The 19,501-nt window shown below is 48.2% G+C and overlaps 2 protein-coding genes across 2 annotated transcripts; both read left to right on the top strand.

The window, feature by feature from the left end:
* Positions 1 to 1,625: 1,625 nt before the first annotated feature.
* Positions 1,626 to 5,789, top strand: LOC115548342 (phosphatidylinositol 3-kinase regulatory subunit gamma; the record flags this gene model as incomplete). Its single annotated transcript, XM_030362888.1, is given in 9 exon segments — positions 1,626 to 1,737; positions 1,852 to 1,950; positions 2,174 to 2,354; positions 2,471 to 2,596; positions 2,720 to 2,862; positions 2,982 to 3,158; positions 3,363 to 3,437; positions 3,557 to 3,727; positions 4,036 to 5,789. Coding segments are annotated over 9 exon segments (1,394 nt in total), but the record flags the coding sequence as incomplete, so codon positions are not given.
* A 4,780-nt stretch (positions 5,790 to 10,569) lies between these two features.
* Positions 10,570 to 19,488, top strand: ipp (intracisternal A particle-promoted polypeptide). Its single transcript, XM_030362876.1, has 10 exons — positions 10,570 to 10,682; positions 11,132 to 11,571; positions 11,963 to 12,174; positions 12,508 to 12,727; positions 13,073 to 13,228; positions 13,451 to 13,618; positions 14,611 to 14,748; positions 15,005 to 15,127; positions 15,879 to 16,099; positions 19,101 to 19,488. Exons 2-10 carry the CDS (start codon positions 11,193 to 11,195, stop codon positions 19,323 to 19,325), a joined length of 1,842 nt encoding a protein of 613 aa, XP_030218736.1. The 5' UTR covers positions 10,570 to 10,682; positions 11,132 to 11,192; the 3' UTR covers positions 19,326 to 19,488.
* The last annotated feature ends 13 nt before the right edge of the window (positions 19,489 to 19,501 follow it).

Here is a 19,501-nt window from a genome sequence, read left to right on the forward strand (position 1 = left end):
ACACATATTTCTTTCTGTGCAAATGCTCTTTGGCTATCATGTTATTAATGTGACAAAGCTGTCAATTAACTAATATGCAGTAATAGGTTCAAAACGTTATAAAGCTGGTACTCATCGCTGCGTTCCCTAGTGGCATTGCCCGGGCATGCAAAGAGCAATTCACTTGCCGATTACGTAATACCCTTTCGTCAGGCGCAGTGCTGGCTCTTTTCTTTGTCCCGTTGGATCTGAAAACTTGTGGCAATTGTATAACATTTCTGCCTTTTTTATGAAGCCTCTTCAAACATTCCGAGTCATCTATAAGTTGCTTTATGTGGACCAAGCTGTGGAAGGTGCATTAATAAATGCCGCATGAAACGAGTGCTTTGTTCTCTGCTGCAGCCGACCGTGGATAATTTGAATGCGCTTTGAAAGTAGGCTACTGGCAACTAGACTAGACAGCTTGTCTCATGACTTACTGTGACATTTAGCATATTGTAACATTTCCCTTGTGTGAAGACAAAAAACATACTAGATGAATCGCAAAAAACGATCCCAGTGATATTATTTTATAGCCTTCGTTGTGACAATCACAATGGTGATTGACAACTGTCGATTGGACAGCCGATATTCATTTCATATTAATGGAATTGACTATTTTCGCCTATCAGATAACTTCTCGATATTGAATAATGCTTGAGTTTTTTTCTTTGTGGATTTTCTGAGACTTTAATTTTCGGAGGGGGATGGGGGGTAGGAGAGCAGAAGGAATTCTGCTGAGTGGAGGACTCTGGCTTTAGTTCAGTACCTCCTTCGTGCTGTTGCACCTGCCTTTTGTTTATTTTAAGGGTCATAAAAAGCATAGAGCGGATGGAGCGAGAAACCCACATTTTCTTCTCTCCGGTGGTTCTCGGGCTGCTCTATGAAAGGCACTTTTGTCCTGCAGTGAAATATATCGCCGTTCACCTCCTTGATGCGGTTTGTCCTTTCATTTTCTGGAAAACGGTCAGCCTGTTCGAGGAAAAATATTGCTCTTTTAGAGTTAACTGAGAAAAAAAGACTTCCAAGCACTTGTGTGGTGTGAAAAGGTTTTATGAATGTGTAACTACTAGCCCTACTGAAAATGCATATTTGACGTTTTAAATGTCAAATGGTGAGGAAGAGCCAAAATGGAACATAATAGTCAATTACACAGTATTTAGTAAGTTATTAATTCTTTACAATGATACAGACACTTAATTGACATTTTGTGGGCAGTAATGCCTGTTGGAAACATGCCTGGGCATGTTTCCAACAGGCATGTCTAGAGATTGTGACATGTCTTGTCAAACTGCTTGCTACAATCAGCAGGGTGGTAAGGAAAGCAAATAGTGTAATCCACAACGGGCAAACATGGACACACACACACACACACACACACACACACACACACACACACACACACACACACACACACACACACACACACACACACACACACACACACCTGCTTTTGTATCCACAGAGCATCCACACAATGGCAGGGGTCATGTTTGCATAATCTAACTCATGCAAACGGATCAATGTATTTCAAATTCGGAACGCTTTCGCAGAGACTGTGGTCTAAATCGTTCCCGTTCCTTCCTCTCCTCCTCCTGGCTCCTCAGCTCTGCCCCCCCGGGCCACCAAGCCTGCGCCCTCCACCATGAACAACAATGGCTCCCCCCCCCCAGAGCCCCCCCTGGCCGACGCCGAGTGGTACTGGGGTGACATCACCAGGTTAGTCTGACCACCCGACCGGTTTTGACTCGTTCACGCGCCGACCGCCTCTTCCTAACTTCTCGGCTCTCGGCTCGGTTGATTGGATCATGATCGTCGTTCTCTTCTTCTCAGGGACCAGGTGAACGAGATGCTCCGCGACAGCCCCGATGGGTCCTTCATGGTCCGGGACGCCTCGACAAAGATTCAAGGAGAATTCACGCTAACCTTGAGGTGAGCCCAACTTAAAAATAAAATATAAACTGCCACGCACACACACACACACACACACACACACACACACACACACACACACACACACACACACACACACACACACACACACACACACACACACACACACACACACACACACACACACACACGGTACAGCCTGTACGCACTCTTTGTTTGCATTGGTCTCATTTCTGCCATCTTATTGACTCGCATATCCCAGGAAGGACGGCCACAACAAGCTGATAAAGATCCACCACCGCGATGGGAAGTACGGTTTTTCCGACCCGCTGACCTTTGGCTCGGTGGTGGAGCTCATCTGGCACTACCAGAACCACCCGCTGGTGGAGTACAACGCCATGCTGGACCTGACGCTCACGCACGCTGTCTCGCGCCTCCAGCAGGTCAGCTGACCGCCCGGCCGCCGCACCACCCACCTCTCAGAACCGTTCCCTTTGTTGTTGTGCTTTTCAAATATTCCTTTTCAATGTATTCATCGTTACTATTCCTATCTTCTAAGGACCAGCTAGCGAAGGAGGACAGCGTTGACGTAGCCGGAAGGAAACTCAAGGAGTATCACTGCCAGTACCAAGAGAAATCTAAAGAGTTTGACCGTCTCTATGAAGCGTTCACCAAGACGTCACAGGTACATCGGTGATTGTGGTACAGCGCTTCACTCTTCAGCTGTTCCTGCCAGCATGCTAGGTCAATGGCTGAAAGCTCTCCAAAATGTGCCCATTTGGTTGACGAACGATGTGACCCATGGCAGGAGATCCAGATGAAGAGAACAGCGATCGAGGCCTTCAACGAGACCATGATGATCTTCCAGGAGCAGTGCCGCGAACAGGAGCGTTACGGCGAGGAGTTTGAACGCAACAGCCAGTTGGAAGGAGACGAGAAGGACCTGGAGAGGTAAAAAAAAGAAATAGCAGCTTCCGTGATTGTTATTTAATTTGCGATCTACTGTTGTCCATGGAGAAATGCTGGCCCCGAACCTCACAGTGTTTACTTTCCTCATCCTTTGCGATTAGCTTCCTGATCAACTACGAGAAGCTCAAGCACCGATTGGTGGAGATCTACGACAGCAAGGTGCACCTGGAGGACGACCTGAGGACGCAGGTGGAAGACTACCGGGAGACCGACAGGAGGATCAACGGCCTGAGGCCAGACCTCATCCAGCTCCGCAACATCAGAGACCAATATCTCAAGTGAGTAGTAAATCTCTGGTGTCTCAGGAAGTCCTGGCGGAGGTGGGGAGCACACTCTCACACCGCCTCCTGCTTCTAGCACTCGTGGTGATTGAACGGAGCGCATTCATAAAACATGATCAAGAGAAAGGGCTCCTTTGGAGATTGTTTCTCGAGTCGTGACCCTTTTTTCCACTGACCTTATCTTACCTCTATTTTTGACAGTTGGTTGAATCACAAAGGAGTCCGCCAGAAAAGGATTAATAACTGGTTGGGGATACAGAGCAACAGCCTTGACGAGTAAGTGAACCTCTCCAGAAATCCGGTACCAGGACATTAGGCTATAAACGTCCAAATAAAAGTTTTCCGCCGCAATTCTCCACCATGCCTCATTGGTTACGTCTCCTCTCTCCTCCCAGTACGTACGTGTTGAAAGGGGACGGGGGGTCCCTGCCTCACCAGGACGAGACCAGCTGGTTTGTTGGCGAGATGAGCAGAACGCAGGCAGAGGAGATGCTCCAAGGCAAGGCTTCCGGAACATTCCTGATCCGCGAGAGCAGCAAACAGGGATGCTACGCGTGCTCCGTTGTGTGAGTATCTCACTCCTAAAATATCCCAACTTCATGATAATATATGTAGCGGGGCTGACGAACAAAACTACAACTCAAACAGGCTATAACCATCCAACCCAACGGGCTGCATTAAGTCGGCTCGACTGTTACAGTGCTCGCCTTCCAATCCTTGGGTTGCCAGTTCGAGCCCCAGATGCGTCAGAGAAAAATAATATCTGCTGTTTTACAACAGCCCTATCACATGCTCACGTAGGACATTTGAAAGGGAAAGCTGAAGGTTTCCTCTTCCTCGCCGCTCATCTTCCTCCCTCTCTTCCTCCCTCCAGTGTGAACGAGGAGGTGAAGCACTGCATGATCTACAGTACACCCCATGGCTACGGCTTCGCCGAGCCCTACGACGTCCACTGCTCGCTCAGGGACGTCGTGCTGCACTACCGCCTCAACTCGCTCGCACAACACAACGACGCCCTGGATGTTCGGCTGACGCACCCGGTGCACGCCTCCTCGCCCTCGCTGCCCGCGCCGACCACCGTGACCATGGCGGTGGACGATCACGCCAACACAGAGGAGTCACACGAACTCTTACAGACTCCCAAACACACGCTGGCCCTGCCGCTGGCCGCGCCCGAGATGTAGCGACCCGGCGGCGGGGGGGAGGAGGACCACGGTGATGATTATACTAAAGAACATGTTTACTGTATCCCGGGGAGACGAGGTGCATTGTTCGCTGAGAGGAAGGACCTGAGATTTGCACTAGAGCGATGACAGCGGGACGGGTGATTGGCTGTTCACAGATTGAAGTGGGACGGGTGATTGGCTGTTCACAGATTGAAGTGGGACCGGAACTTGAATGTCAGTTTTAAAAACGTTTTTGGTTTTTCCGTTTTCTTTTTTTCTAACCTGTTTATTTTCCTTTCTTTTTTTTTTTTATAATGTTTTTTTTCGTTTTGTACTTCATATATTAGTGTTCGGACATCTTTGAGATTGGGTTGTTAAGGATGAGTTGCTAGACCTTCTGATGGCTTCAAATTATTACAAAACAGATGTGGTGAAGATACCTTGCCCTTTTTGAATTGGGTGGAATAAGAACAGTGTGCAATTGACATATTAAGTTGCTACTTTGTGGGTTTGTTATAGTTTTAAAATGGTGCTGTATTAAGGGGGATTATTGTCACATAGGTCAATTGGACCAAATTGTTTTGGGGTAAAAGCCACACGTGAATATATAATTATGGTGCATCTTGAATTTTCTTTCATTTGAATTTTCTTTTTTCGAACGATGGATAGTTATGTAGCATTAATATCCTGTACTATACCATTGTAAAAGCATCTACTCAATGTTATATCCATTGACCAAAGCACTTATTAGTGACCAACCTACATCCCTGTTAAAGAGTGACATTAGTTTAGGGAGGGTTCGTGGGAGTACACGCGCTGATGTGCTGAACAAATCATAATCTGAAGTACTGTATGTTATATTCTGTTACTCAAAGAAGTATAAGCTTTTTGTATTCTATATCTATATTTTCTATACACGCCACAGAAGATAAAAAGCTTGACTAAAGTGCAATCCAACAGTATTTCTATTGTTGCAGTGTAATGATGACGATGATGATGGTGAAGGTAAAGCTGTTCATGAGAGGCTAGCATTTGCCACAAAAAAATGCACTCTCTCTTTCGGTGGCAATCGGTGTGATTTGACCTCCTGGTGGCTTGTGTAATTGGACAGAGGTGCGGACGCGACCCCGCCTCCATTACTTGAACTGTGGCATTGCAAGGATCGATGAATGTGTTTTCATGACGTGCAGCCCACATAGCTTAAGGGGAACAGAATCCATGTTGAACTGGGGACATTTTTGGAGGACAAAAGCTCGCCTGTGAGAAGAAACTGTTAGACTTGTTTTTTTGGGAAGCTCGTCTCTCGATGGAGGCTGTAGCCTCACGGTGAAGAAAGAAGAAAAGAAAACTAATCTCTCGACTGGAGCATTGAGAAGTCCTCGTGGGGAGAAGCCAGGCGATATGTGTTTCTGACCCTTTTCTCGCTGAAGACAATAAACTGACAGGGGTTTTGTCAACTTAACTCACTGCGTTGTCTCATTCTTTAAGATCTCATCAAGCATTTATTAAGCTACCACCAAGTGCATATCACTTCCATAATCCCACCATAAGAGGGATTTTTGTATTTTAAGTTTTCCAACCTGAACCATTATGTATAGTTCAGTCCCAGTTTGATGGCTCCAGGGGCAAATGTCTGTTTGTGACGTAGCAGGGACTATTTATACAATTGAGATAATGATTGGTTATCCCAGATCGACCATCTGCGAGCCATTGTACTGCCAATAGTCAGCTCCACCAGCTAACTAGGGGCACCTGGGGACAGACGAGCAGATGGAAGAGAAAGCTGACGGCAAATTTAGCAGATTTAGATGCTGGAAGCCTTGTTTTGTTCTTGCTTTCTTCTTACATTGATATGGGGGCCAGTGCCAGGTGTATTAAAAATGTAATTTAGTTAAATTTATGTGACACAGCTTAACACCTCAAACACGCCCAAAAAGTATTATCCCAACTGTGAAGGAGACGGCTCAATGAAGCTGGAACAACACCGGAGAATTTAAGATTGGTCACCCATAACTTTATCATAGTAATGACATCGATACTGACATTAAATATATGAGGGATACATGACTCTACCACACACTGACACACGCAAACACACTGACACACACAAACACACACACACTGACACACACACACACACACTGACACACGCAAACACACTGACACACACACACGCAAACACACTGACACACACAGACACACACAAACACACACTGACACACGCAAACACACTGACACACACACACACACACAAACTGACACACGCACACACACTGACACACACACACACACACTCACACAAGCACACTGACACACACACACACACACACGCACACACACACACACACACACACACACACAGTTTCTTCTGTTGGGCCGTGGGATTAATGAGGTGCTCGGAGGACAGGGATGAACTGAAGTCCAGGTAACAGATTAACGGACAGAGAGAGAGAGAGAGAGAGAGAGAGAGAGAGAGAGAGAGAGAGATGTGTGTGTCGGTAATAGATGTTGTATGTATTGCAGGACTTGCACTCGGGCCCTGTGTGTGTGTGTGTGTGTGTGTGTGTGTGTGCGCGGTTTGTGTGTGTGTGTTTGCGTGGTTTGTGTGCGTGTTTGTGTGTGTATGTGTGCTTGTGAGCCAATGAATGCATTAAAAATGACTTCAGCCTAGCCTTTGGCCCAACGATATTTTCCTCAACTTCCTCAACAAGTTTCAAAATTACAACTGGCTTCCTTAGTTGCCAGACAATCTGTTTAACCTTCGCACGGACGCAAGCACGCGCGCGTGCACACGCACACCTCACCTTCTCGATGGCTCATACAAATTTCCCTTTCCCTCTCTCCACCCCCAGCGTATCTGTCAGCACATCTTAGTCATAGATCTCACTCATTTATATTCATAGACGTTTCTCTTATTTTCTCTCTCCAAATTGAATACCGCCTGGCTGGTGACAGTAAGATTAATTTATTACTTTAAGAGACACGCCTAAAACGCACCATCAACTGTCTCCAACACACAGGAAAAAGGTTATCGCTTTCATTTATTTTCAAACAGCCAATCGCAATGCTCAGATTCTGTCTCTGCCTGCTTTTACTGTATTCATGCTGGCAGCTCGACCAATAGAAGAACGCGCTCGTGTCCACTGTTAACCAATCACAATCGAGTTGCTATGAGAGGGGCAGACTCTATGCGAAGGATTTTTTTTCTCTGTTTTTACAAGCTCATATTCGAGATGGGGTTATGCGTTGGAAGGCTTGCAAAGTCGCTCTCCTTCCAAGCAACATAATTTCGTTGTAGGTTATTGTTAAACCGTAAGAATTCGGCGGACTCACTTATCTGATAGCTACTCGTTCTTGCTGCGTTTTCTGCCTAGTTGGAGGTCTTGCTTAGATGTTGGAACTCGTTTGTCCTATTGAAATCGAGTTTATCAATACTTAAAAATAAAGGCTTAATCCAGTCTTCATACTGGCTTTATCCAAGGCTTTATACTGCCTGAAAGCGAACATGACCTTGTGTAGCTTATCCTTTTTTTTTTTTTATTATGTGGCAATGTTTGATTTAGCCTGTAGCAACATGGCAACTCCCATTAAGTATAACAACATCCTTGATTACCTTATGTTGTCACAGTACCATCGTAGCGATAGCTTTTGTATCGATAGCTTTTGTAAAACACAAGCGATCGTATTTTTCTCGACATGCATGAAACTTGGAAAGTTTTTTTGGCTCACACTACCTTGCCAGGCTATCCCCTGACACAGATTAACCTAATAAAACTAATGCCATGGGAAGCGCTGAATTGGCACTGTCAACTTGGATACAAAGAGAGGGAGAGGGAGAGGGAGAGATGTCTCACCCCTATAGGATCGCCATGGTTTCAGCGCTCATGGCGACATAATGCCCGGCTCCGTGTCTGTAAACCGCGACCGGAGAGATGTTGACGTTGAGGTACCTCATACCGCCAACGCATAGGACGCCAAGCTTTAAACACGCCAAAACCACTGCGCTTGGACGCCATGCGCTGAATAATATTGTCTTAAATCTCCCGGGATGACTTTAATCATGAGGCATTCTACTTGCTGTAGTTTGGTCTGGCTTTGCGAGACTAATCATGAGGTAATGATTTATGTGGAGGTTTAGCGAGACACTCCGCCCCCCCTCTGGGCCTGGAGACGTGCCATATGCAGGAGCCTACAAACATTTAAATAAAATAAAACCACAATGCTCTGCTCCAAGCCAATAAAATATTGTTATACAGGATTCATTGAGTGTATGGCTTCAGGGAATAATCAAAAAGCTATTACAACTGGAGAAGAAATATGATGAAAGGGGGTCTGGCCAAGAGAAGATGGGGTCAAGAATGCTATCTATCTTCCAAGGTGAAGATTCGATCGTCTCCGACCAATCAGAGGTGGTTCTTTTTAGAGGCGATACATGAAAATTGTCTTATTGAAAAGAACAACAAAAACAAAGATTGAGGAAGGGAAAAGAAAGACAATCTAAAAAAGGATCCTTCCTTAATTTCCTGAAAATATCAACCCTCAAATTGAAAACCCCTAAATCGGAATCATGTCGCACTGTTGAACGGTTTGTTCCGTCGTTATGGTGAAAGTAATGTGAAGTTCAAGAGGTCGGAAAGCAGCAGCAGGGCAGTTGCCTCCGTCACGACGAAGACACAATGAGTCTGCTGTGAGCAGAGTGATAATTAATGCTTACAGTCACGATAATAAAGGACGAGCAATTGGAGAGGAGCGAAACGCCCGCTCTTCTAGCAATCACCATCGTCTCTAGCTTAGCGAACACTGATGATTAAGCGTCACAATGACGCCAAAGAATACCAGAAAACAAAACACGAGCTATATAAAAAAGGTCTATAGGTCTATCTAGTTCAGAACGTATTAACCGTCTCTCTCTTCTCCTTTCGCTCTTGGCCGCCTCCTTCTAATTTAAACCTGTTTCTCAAGATATGCTTGTCCGGACAGACAACAGCTGCACAATGAGAAATGGCAAGATGGCAGAAAAAGTTAATGTGGGCCTCAAACCTCAAACAACAGGGCCTAAACAAAGCTAGAAGTCCACAAATGACAATGGATGAGATCAGGGGTTATCAACCTGCGTGTGGACCCACAGACGTAGGCTATGTTATGCAGGCAAGATCTAATTTTAAATAACATGATTAGCATCCAATTTCTGAATGAATGGACCTGCCTCTATAGTTTTAACCCCAGATGTCTTCTTTATGAAATGCTTTGAAGCTATACATAGCTAACATATGTATTTTTGCTGGAATGAATAGCTTCTGTACATTTAGCATTGTATGGGTCTATTGATGGTTATGGGATCACAAGATAGTTAAGCGAAAAACTGTTTGGATGCACTGCGACAGATTCATCTTATTTTTTTTCCCAGTACTTTTTTCGAGACAAAAGAATGGAATGAGAAGACAAAATATGTCCCAGAAAATGTCAAGACAAAAGAGGCTACAGGAGTGCTTGAGGCTCCATCTTGATGGCATTAGCCCTGGCACCATGTTGAGCTACTTTAGTTTAGGCAACGCGCTAGAAGGCATGTCGTCTGTTTAGCTACATATTGTATTTTACATTTATTCATAAATTACAAACCTATGCTATGAATTTCTATGCCATACTACATGTGATAACCTACATGTTGAAACCACAAACGACCGTTCTTGAAAGTATACATTTAATGAGCGATATTGTTTTTACCTTTCGGCCTACTTAAGATCCTCCTGTGTGATTAGCTTTCTATTGGCTTACAGATCGTTTGAAGCGCAGCCAATGGTGTAATTGACGCGTCGTGATTGGTTCCCCAGCATACTTATAGGGAAGATGTGGGCAAACCACACAGTGTTACTTAGCAACATATTGGGTAGCAAGTCTGTGACGTCACTGTAAAACTATGGGGATGCATTCGATTCTGCAATTCTGCCAATTCTCCATGTGGAACAAGGTGGTGATTTGAATATATTGTTTCCTTCTATATAGGGAACGCAAAAACGTTTGGAGAATAGATTGGAGCATTTAGGATGAACGTTTATACATTTTGTTTCGAGGTTATACTGCCACCAAGCGTTCAATGTCAAACGTGACAAAACAAAACGTGGTCTGACTGTAAAGGCAACCTTTTCTCAATGAATTGTAACGATTACAAAAAATACTAAATTAATCATTGCTATAAATAAAAATTTAGTAACACTGTTATTTTCTTCCTTCTCTGGGTGAGTTAATCGATGCATTCAAGGATCGCTTAGCTCAGCCTAGGTTTAGTACAGGTAATCAAGTCAGGAACATCGATAGGCAGAGTAGCGATGGTCGGAAGTTATCAGTAAACTAATGGGTAAGTAATTAACTATATAACAGGGGTTGTTTGCAAGACTATAATTCAAATTTCTATAGTGCAGGTGTATGAGTTGACATCTTATTCCGGAAACCAAATGAGTCAACTGTGCTGCTGGCTAGCAGCTAGCCCGCTACAGCGAGTACTGTTACGTTAACTATGATCATCAACGAGCTATACTGTCATTTTAGAGACAGAGAGCAATGCAATGTATTGTATGAACTTCATTGCGTTTATAACATTATGTAATAAGTCCACGCAATCTACATCTACACAAAAAGGGAGGCTAAGCATTATGATAAATCACGCAGCATAGATAGTGTAAACTAACTTTAATGTGTGTTCTTGTTGTGTCAGTGGCCAACACGCCCCTGTAAAGCGGCAGTTAATTTGCTCCTGTTTCTGTTCTTCCATTACATGACCACCTGTCTTTTGGGAATGTTTTATAGACGAGCGGCTGTGGCTGAACGAAATAAAAACCACATATAGGAGACATAGCCGCTGCCCGCAATGTCCGCCCAGGGCGCTCGACTGTCTCCTGCCGGCCTCACCTCTGCTTCGACGACTACCACGTCAGGTGTTTCCTGCGGGGACGTCGGAGCTGCCATGGCAACAGTGTCACCCGAGCAGGTTTCCTTCGCCTCTGACCGCTACGCGAGAATCATCCTGGCCCAGATGAACCGGATGCGGCTGCGCGCCGACTTCTGTGATGTGCGGCTGAGAGTGGGCGAGCGGGTCTTCAGGGTTCACAGGCTCGTTCTGGCCGCCTGTAGCCCCTACTTCTGTGCGCTGTTCTCCGTAGGGATGAAGGAGCTCGACAAGGACGAGGTGCAGATCCTGGGAGTGGAGGCCGGGATATTCGAGGTTCTGCTGGACTTTATTTACACAGGTGCTTGCTGGTTGTATGATGTGTAAACTAAATGAGCATCAAGGGTAAACTCACTCTATGCTTCCGCTCCTGTGTGTGAAGTAGTGTGTGACATTTATCCAAATAATGCAAATTCTTAAAATAGATATATGAGACACAATTGACAATGTTTATTTGTGAATGGCCTGTTATAATTGAATGATTTCTCGCCTTTATCGCCTTAGACTCACAATCTGGTTGATTTGTCGATGTGTGGCGTTGACAATGTGGGTGGTGGGTTACCCCCCCTGCTGTCGCTGGACTATGCTCTCAAGACAATGAGATATCAACACATGCATGTATTTCATTCTGTTTCTGTATGCAGTTTCTAGGAAGCATTCCCGCTCTAACAGTGAGATGATTCCCCCCCCAGGGGTGATCAACGTGAGCGTGGAGAACGTCCAGGAGCTGATGGTGGCGGCGGACATGCTGCAGCTGGCGGAGGTGGTGTCCATCTGTGGGGAGTTCCTCCAGGGCCACATGGAGCCCTCCAACTGTGTCGGCATCTTCCAGTTCCTGGAGCAGATCGGCTGCATGGACATGCTGGAGTTCACTGAGAACTACATCCACGTGCACTTCCTCGAGGTACTGGAGCGCACGAGCGTCTGTGAAAGACACACCGTGTACCAGTCGCATAAACCCCGGTTAAAAAGCTGCAGTGGGTTCCCAACACAAGCCAGGTCCATAGAGCAAGTCTGTTTGGAACGACCCAAAGTCAGTCTGTACTGTGTAGCGGTAGACTTGTGTATATATATATATATTTATACGGTGTGTATATATATATATATATATATATATATATGCGTCAAATAGGAATTATGCCCAGAATGTTGCGTACACACGGCAGTAGGATACCTCCTTCATCCAACACCACCACCCCATGACCCCCCTCTCCCCCCCCCCCCCCCGGCCCCCCAGGTGTGCGTGGCCGATGAGTTCTGGGGCCTGTCCAAGGACCAGCTGGTGCGGCTGCTCGGCAGCGAGGAGCTGCGCGTGGAGGAGGAGTACCAGGTCTTCAGCGCCGCCATGGGCTGGCTGCTGCAGGACGTGGGGCCCAGGCGGCGCCACGCCGTGGAGGTCCTGGAGCCCGTCCGCTTCCCCCTGCTGTCCCCCCGCAGGCTGCTCAAGTACATCGAAGGTGAGGGGGCCCGGGGGGGTCCCCTGGGGGGTCCGGTTACACGCTGAGGAGGACCCCGCTGGGGGAGGGGTCGTTTGGCGCTGGACCAACTGACAAGTTTGTGTCAAAGTAAACTGAGCGGTGTTCCTCCGCTGTCGCAGGAGGGTGAGGGGCTCAACATACTTTTGATGGATATTCAGTCAAATCTATATATTAATTTGTCATTATATGTATTTGCCATGCTGTGACCCACCCCTATGGGTCACAATCCACGCTTTGAACAGCACTTCTTTAATGCATGGCTCTGTAATAAAAAAAATGAAGGTGTTGATAAAGAATGACGTCGTTTTGTACCCACAACAAAAGGTGTTGCCGATTTCAGCCTGCGGGTGGCGCTGCAGACCTTGTTGAAGGAGTACATGGAGGTCACTAAATCGCCGAAGGAAAATAAGCCGTACTGTGTGGGGGAACCTTCCAAGATGAGGCCCAGACGGAAAGCTAGGAAATATCTCTACAGTATAGGTAGGTGGCTACATCTTATTTATGACGCCTGGATGTTGTTTATATCGTAAACCCTACATTGCTCTCCAGCGACCTCTGGTGGTCATTGGTTGTAATTAACGCCTTTTCAGAAAAAGCCCAGAATAAGAAAAAGGAGAATTTTGTGGCATTAAAATGAAATGAAATAATGCCCACACATCTCCACATGTTGTAACGTGTTAACTCCCCCCCCCCCCCCCCCAGGGGGCTACACGCGGCTGCAGGGCGGCCGTTGGAGCGACAGCCGGGCCCTGAGCTGCGTGGAGCGCTTCGACTCGTTCAACCAGTACTGGACCACGGTGTCGTCGCTGCACCAGGCCCGCAGCGGGCTGGGGGTGGCCGTGCTGGACGGGATGATCTACGTGGTGGGAGGTGAGGGGGGGGGGGGATGAGGGGTGGGAGGTGAGGGGGGGGGCAGGGAGGGGTGGGAGGTGAGGGGGGGGGCAGGGAGGGGTGGGAGGTGAGGGGGGGGGAGCAGGGAGTGGTGGGAGGAGGGGGGGGGGGCAGGGGGGGGGTGGGAGGTGAGGGGGGGGGGGGCAGGGAGGGGTGGGAGGAGGGGGGGGGGCAGGGAGTGGTGGGAGGTGAGGGGGGGGGGGGCAGGGCTCACTGGGCGTTGGAGGGTGGAGACAAACACCATCAAGCAGAGGCTTATTCCTTTATTTACCTGACGTAGGTTCAGACTCAGGCTCAGAAGGGGCTTGCCGTTGGGGGGGGGGGGGGGGGGGGGGGGTTCTGGGGTCAAACCTGTTGAGTGCACTGTCAATCACTTTGAAAAAGAAATGAACCAGGAAATGGTTCTGGTAACCAGTCCAGGCCAGGCTCCTCCCCTCACCGACCTACTTCCTGTCTGTGTTCCTCCTGACCACCGGTCTACTTCCTGTCTGTGTTCCTCCTGACCAACCGACCTACTTCCTGTCTGTGTTCCTCCTGACCAACGTCTACTTCCTGTCTGTGCTCCTCCTGACCAACGGTCTACTTCCTGTCTGTGTTCCTCCTGACCGACGGTCTACTTCCTGTCGGTTCCTCCTGACCAACGGTCTACTTCCTGTCTGTGCTCCTCCCCTCACCGGTCTACTTCCTGTCTGTGCTCCTCCTGACCACCTGTCTACTTCCTGTCTGTGTTCCTCCTGACCAACGGTCTACTTCCTGTCTGTGCTCCTCCCCTCACCGGTCTACTTCCTGTCTGTTCCTCCTGACCAACGGTCTACTTCCTGTCTGTGCTCCTCCCCTCACCGGTCTACTTCCTGTCTGTGCTCCTGCCCTCACCGGTCTACTTCCTGTCTGTGCTCCTGCCCTCACCGGTCTACTTCCTGTCTGTGCTCCTCCCCTCACCGGTCTACTTCCTGTCTGTGCTCCTGCCCCAGGGGAGAAGGACTCCATGATCTTCGACTGCACGGAGCGCTACGACCCGGTGACCAAGCAGTGGGCGGCCGTGGCCTCCCTCACCTTCCCACGCTGCGGCGTCAGCGTGTGCCCCTGCCACGGGGCGCTCTACGCCTTCGGTAGAGCGCCTAATCATAAATGACCTCTGCACAAATATATAAGTCAATATATAGGTACTAGCCAGAGGCAACTAGATAAGCCATGTTGAATGAGGTGGTTTCATGTGATTGCTTGTTGTCTTCAGGGGGTGGATGGTTGGTTTCATGTGGTTGGATTGGTGTGTTTCATGTGATTGCTTGTTGTCTTCAGGGGGTTGGATGGTTGGTTTCATGAGGTTGGATTGGTGTGTTTCATGTGATTGCTGGTTGTCTTCAGGGGGTTGGATCGGTTCAGAGATCGGGAAGACGGTGGAGCGCTACGACCCCGAGGAGAACAAGTGGGAGGTGATCGGTAGCATGGCCGTTCCTCGCTACTACTGTGGCTGCTGTGAGCTTCAAGGTGCTGAAACTCTCTCTTTAAACTACAACTCCCTCTTTAAACTACTACTCCCTCTTTAAACTACAACTCCCTCTTTAAACTACTACTCCCTCTTTAAACTACAACTCCCTCTTTAAACTACAACTCCCTCTTTAAACTACAACTCCCTCTTTAAACTACAACTCCCTCTTTAAACTACAACTCCCTCTTTAAACTACAACTCCCTCTTTAAACTACGACTCCCTCTTTAAACTACAACTCCCTCTTTAAACTACTACTCCCTCTTTAAACTACGACTCCCTCTTTAAACTACAACCCCCTCTTTAAACTACAACTCCCTCTTTAAACTACTACTAATACTCCCATTCATGGATAGTTCATTACATCAACTGTCACTTTTTTGGTAGAATAGGACAGACAATTTGAGTAATGTGCATGATGGTCTTTTGTATTTGTCAGATATTAAAGAATCCTAACTCTAAACCTAGATCTATAACTGGAACAAATATCGCCTATCCAAGATCAAGGCTAGGGGAAAGAGTTACTTAACTATAAGCTCCTTACTCATCTCTCTCTCTCTCTCTCTCTCTCTCTCTCTCTCTCTCTCTCTCTCTCTCTCTCTCTCTCTCTCTCTCTCTCTCTCTCTCTCTCTCTCTCTCTCTCTCTCTCTCTCTCTCTCTCTCTCTCTCTCTCTCTCTCTCTCTCTCTCTCTCTCTCCCTTCTCTCTCTCTCTCCCTTCTCTCTCTCTCTCTCTCTTCCCCTCCCTCCCCAGGTATGATGTACGTGCTGGGGGGGATCAGCGATGATGGTCTGGAGCTGTGTTCGGCGGAGGTGTTCGACGCTCTCTCCCAGCGCTGGCGCCCGCTGCCCCCCATGGCCACGCGCCGCGCCTACGTGGGCGTCGCCGCCCTCAACAACTGCATCTACGCCGTGGGGGGCTGGAACGAGGCCCTGGGCTCGCTGGAGACGGTGGAGAAGTACTGCCCCGAGGAGGTAGGGGGCGCTGACCCTTAACCCTAACACTTTAACCGTAACCCTCTCATCACTGACCTGTATCTGGATTCACCCTTTAACCCTTTAACCCTAACCCTCTCATCACTGACCTGTATCTGGACTCACCCTTTAACCCTAACCCTCTCATCAATGACCTGTATCTGGACTCACCCTTTAACCCTAACCCTTTAACCCTCTCATCGCTGACCTGTATCTGGATTCACCCTTTAACCCTAACCCTAACCCTCTCATCACTGACCTGTATCTGGATTCACCCTTTAACCCTAACCCTCTCATCACTGACCTGTATCTGGACTCACCTTTTAACCCTAACCCTAACCCTTTAACCCTCTCATCACTGACCTGTATCTGGATTCACCCTTTAACCCTAACCCTCTCATCACTGACCTGTATCTGGACTCACCCTTTAACCCTAACCCTAACCCTAACCCTTTAACCCTCTCATCACTGACCTGTATCTGGACTCACCCTTTAACCCTAACCCTAACCCTTTAACCCTCTCATCAATGACCTGTATCTGGATTCACCCTCTAACCCTAACCCTAACCCTCTCATCACTGACCTGTATCTGGACTCACCCTTTAACCCTAACCCTCTCATCACTGACCTGTATCTGGATTCACCCTCTAACCCTAACCCTAACCCTCTCATCACTGACCTGTATCTGGATTCACCCTTTAACCCTTTAACCCTAACCCTCTCATCACTGACCTGTATCTGGATTCACCCTTTAACCCTAACCCAAACCTAACCCTCTCATCACTGACCTGTATCTGGACTCACCCTAACCCTAACCCTTTAACCCTCTCATCACTGACCTGTATCTGGACTCACCCTTTAACCCTAACCCTCTCATCACTGACCTGTATCTGGATTCACCCTTTAACCCTAACCCTAACCCTCTCATCACTGACCTGTATCTGGACTCACCCTTTAACCCTTTAACCCTAACCCTCTCATCAATGACCTGTATCTGGACTCACCCTTTAACCCTAACCCTAACCTTCTCATCAATGACCTGTATCTGAACTCACCCTTTAACCCTAACCATAACCCTTTAACCCTCTCATCACTGACCTGTATCTGGACTCACCCTTTAACCCTAACCCTAACCCTCTCATCACTGACCTGTATCTGGACTCACCCTTTAACCCTAACCCTAACCCTTTAACCCTCTCATCACTGACCTGTATCTGGACTCACCCTTTAACCCTAACCCTAACCCTTTAACCCTCTAATCACTGACCTGTATCTGGACTCACCCTCTAACCCTAACCCTAACCCTTTAACCCTCTCATCACTGACCTGTATCGGGACTCACCCTTTAACCCTAACCCTAACCCTTTAACCCTCTCATCACTGACCTGTATCTGGATTCACCCTTTAACCCTAACCCTCTCATCACTGACCTATATCTGGATTCACCCTTTAACCCTTTAACCCTAACCCTCTCATCACTGACCTGTATCTGGATTCACCCTTTAACCCTTTAACCCTAACCCTCTCATCACTGACCTGTATCTGGACTCACCCTTTAACCCTTTAACCCTAACCCTCTCATCACTGACCTGTATCTGGACTCACCCTTTAACCCTTTAACCCTAACCCTCTCATCACTGACCTGTACCTGGACTCACCCTTTAACCCTTTAACCCTAACCCTCTCATCACTGACCTGTATCTGGACTCACCCTTTAACCCTAACCCTCTCATCACTGACCTGTATCTGGACTCACCCTTTAACCCTAACCCTCTCATCACTGACCTGTATCTGGACTCACCCTTTAACCCTAACCCTCTCATCACTGACCTGTATCTGGACTCACCCTTTAACCCTAACCCTCTCATCACTGACCTGTATCTGGACTCACCCTTTAACCCTAACCCTCTCATCACTGACCTGTATCTGGACTCACCCTTTAACCCTAACCCTCTCATCACTGACCTGTATCTGGACTCACCCTTTAACCCTAACCCTCTCATCACTGACCTGTATCTGGACTCACCCTTTAACCCTAACCCTCTCATCACTGACCTGTATCTGGACTCACCCTTTAACCCTAACCCTAACCCTCTCATCACTGACCTGTATCTGGATTCACCCTTTAACCCTAACCCTAACCCTCTCATCACTGACCTGTATCTGGACTCACCCTTTAACCCTAACCCTAACCCTCTCATCACTGACCTGTATCTGGACTCACCCTTTAACCCTAACCCTAACCCTCTCATCACTGACCTGTATCTGGACTCACCCTTTAACCCTAACCCTCTCATCACTGACCTGTATCTGGACTCACCCTTTAAACCTAACCCTCTCATCACTGACCTGTATCTGGACTCACCCTTTAACCCTTTAACCCTAACCCTCTCATCACTGACCGGTATCTGGACTCACCCTTTAACCCTAACCCTCTCATCACTGACCTGTACCTGGACTCACCCTTTAACCCTAACCCTTTAACCCTCTCATCACTGACCTGTATCTGGACTCACCCTTTAACCCTAACCCTCTCATCACTGACCTGTACCTGGACTCACCCTTTAACCCTAACCCTCTCATCACTGACCTGTATCTGGACTCACCCTTTAACCCTAACCCTAACCCTCTCATGACTGACCTGTATCTGGACTCACCCTTTAACCCTAACCCTCTCATCACTGACCTGTATCTGGACTCACCCTTTAACCCTAACCCTCTCATCACTGACCTGTACCTGGACTCACCCTTTAACCCTAACCCTAACCCTAACCCTCTCATCACTGACCTGTATCTGGACTCACCCTTTAACCCTAACCCTCTCATCACTGACCTGTATCTGGACTCACCCTTTAACCCTAACCCTAACCCTCTCATCACTGACCTGTGTCTGGACTCACCCTTTAACCCTAACCCTAACCCTAACCCTCTCATCACTGACCTGTACCCGTCCTCCACCCTTCCTCCCTCATGTGACGGTGTACATCCATGCGCTCTGCAGGAGAGGTGGGTGGAGGTGGCGTCCATGTGCACGGCGCGGGCGGGGGTCTCGGTGGCGGCGGTCAACGGGCTGCTGTACGCAGTGGGGGGCCGCGCCACCAGCCGGGACTTCTCGGCCCCCGTGACGGTGGACTCTGTGGAGGTCTACGACCCCCACCTGGACACCTGGACGGAGGTGGGCAACATGATCGCCAGCCGCTGTGACGGGGGGCTGGCGGTGCTCTGACCCCCCCCCCAGACCCCTTCAGGGGGGGGTAGAGGGACCACTCCCATGACCCCCCACCCCAGACCCCTTCAGGGGGGGGTAGAGGGACCACTCCCCTGACCCCCCCCCCCCAGACCCCTTCAGGGGGGGTAGAGGGACCACTCCCCTGACCCCCCCCCCCAGACTCCTTCAGGGGG

Source organism: Gadus morhua, chromosome 8, assembly GCF_902167405.1.
Source record: "Gadus morhua chromosome 8, gadMor3.0, whole genome shotgun sequence".
In the NCBI taxonomy this organism is placed as follows: domain Eukaryota; kingdom Metazoa; phylum Chordata; class Actinopteri; order Gadiformes; family Gadidae; genus Gadus; species Gadus morhua.

Excerpts from the sequence above, each read along its gene's own strand:
- ipp (XM_030362876.1), top strand. The coding sequence starts at position 11,193 with ATGTCCGCCCAGGGCGCTCGACTGTCTCCTGCCGGCCTCACCTCTGCT. Across the intron at positions 13,619-14,610 it reads GATGATCTACGTGGTGGGAG|GGGAGAAGGACTCCATGATC; the intron begins GTGAGGGGGGGG and ends CTCCTGCCCCAG. Across the intron at positions 16,100-19,100 it reads AGAAGTACTGCCCCGAGGAG|GAGAGGTGGGTGGAGGTGGC; the intron begins GTAGGGGGCGCT and ends TGCGCTCTGCAG.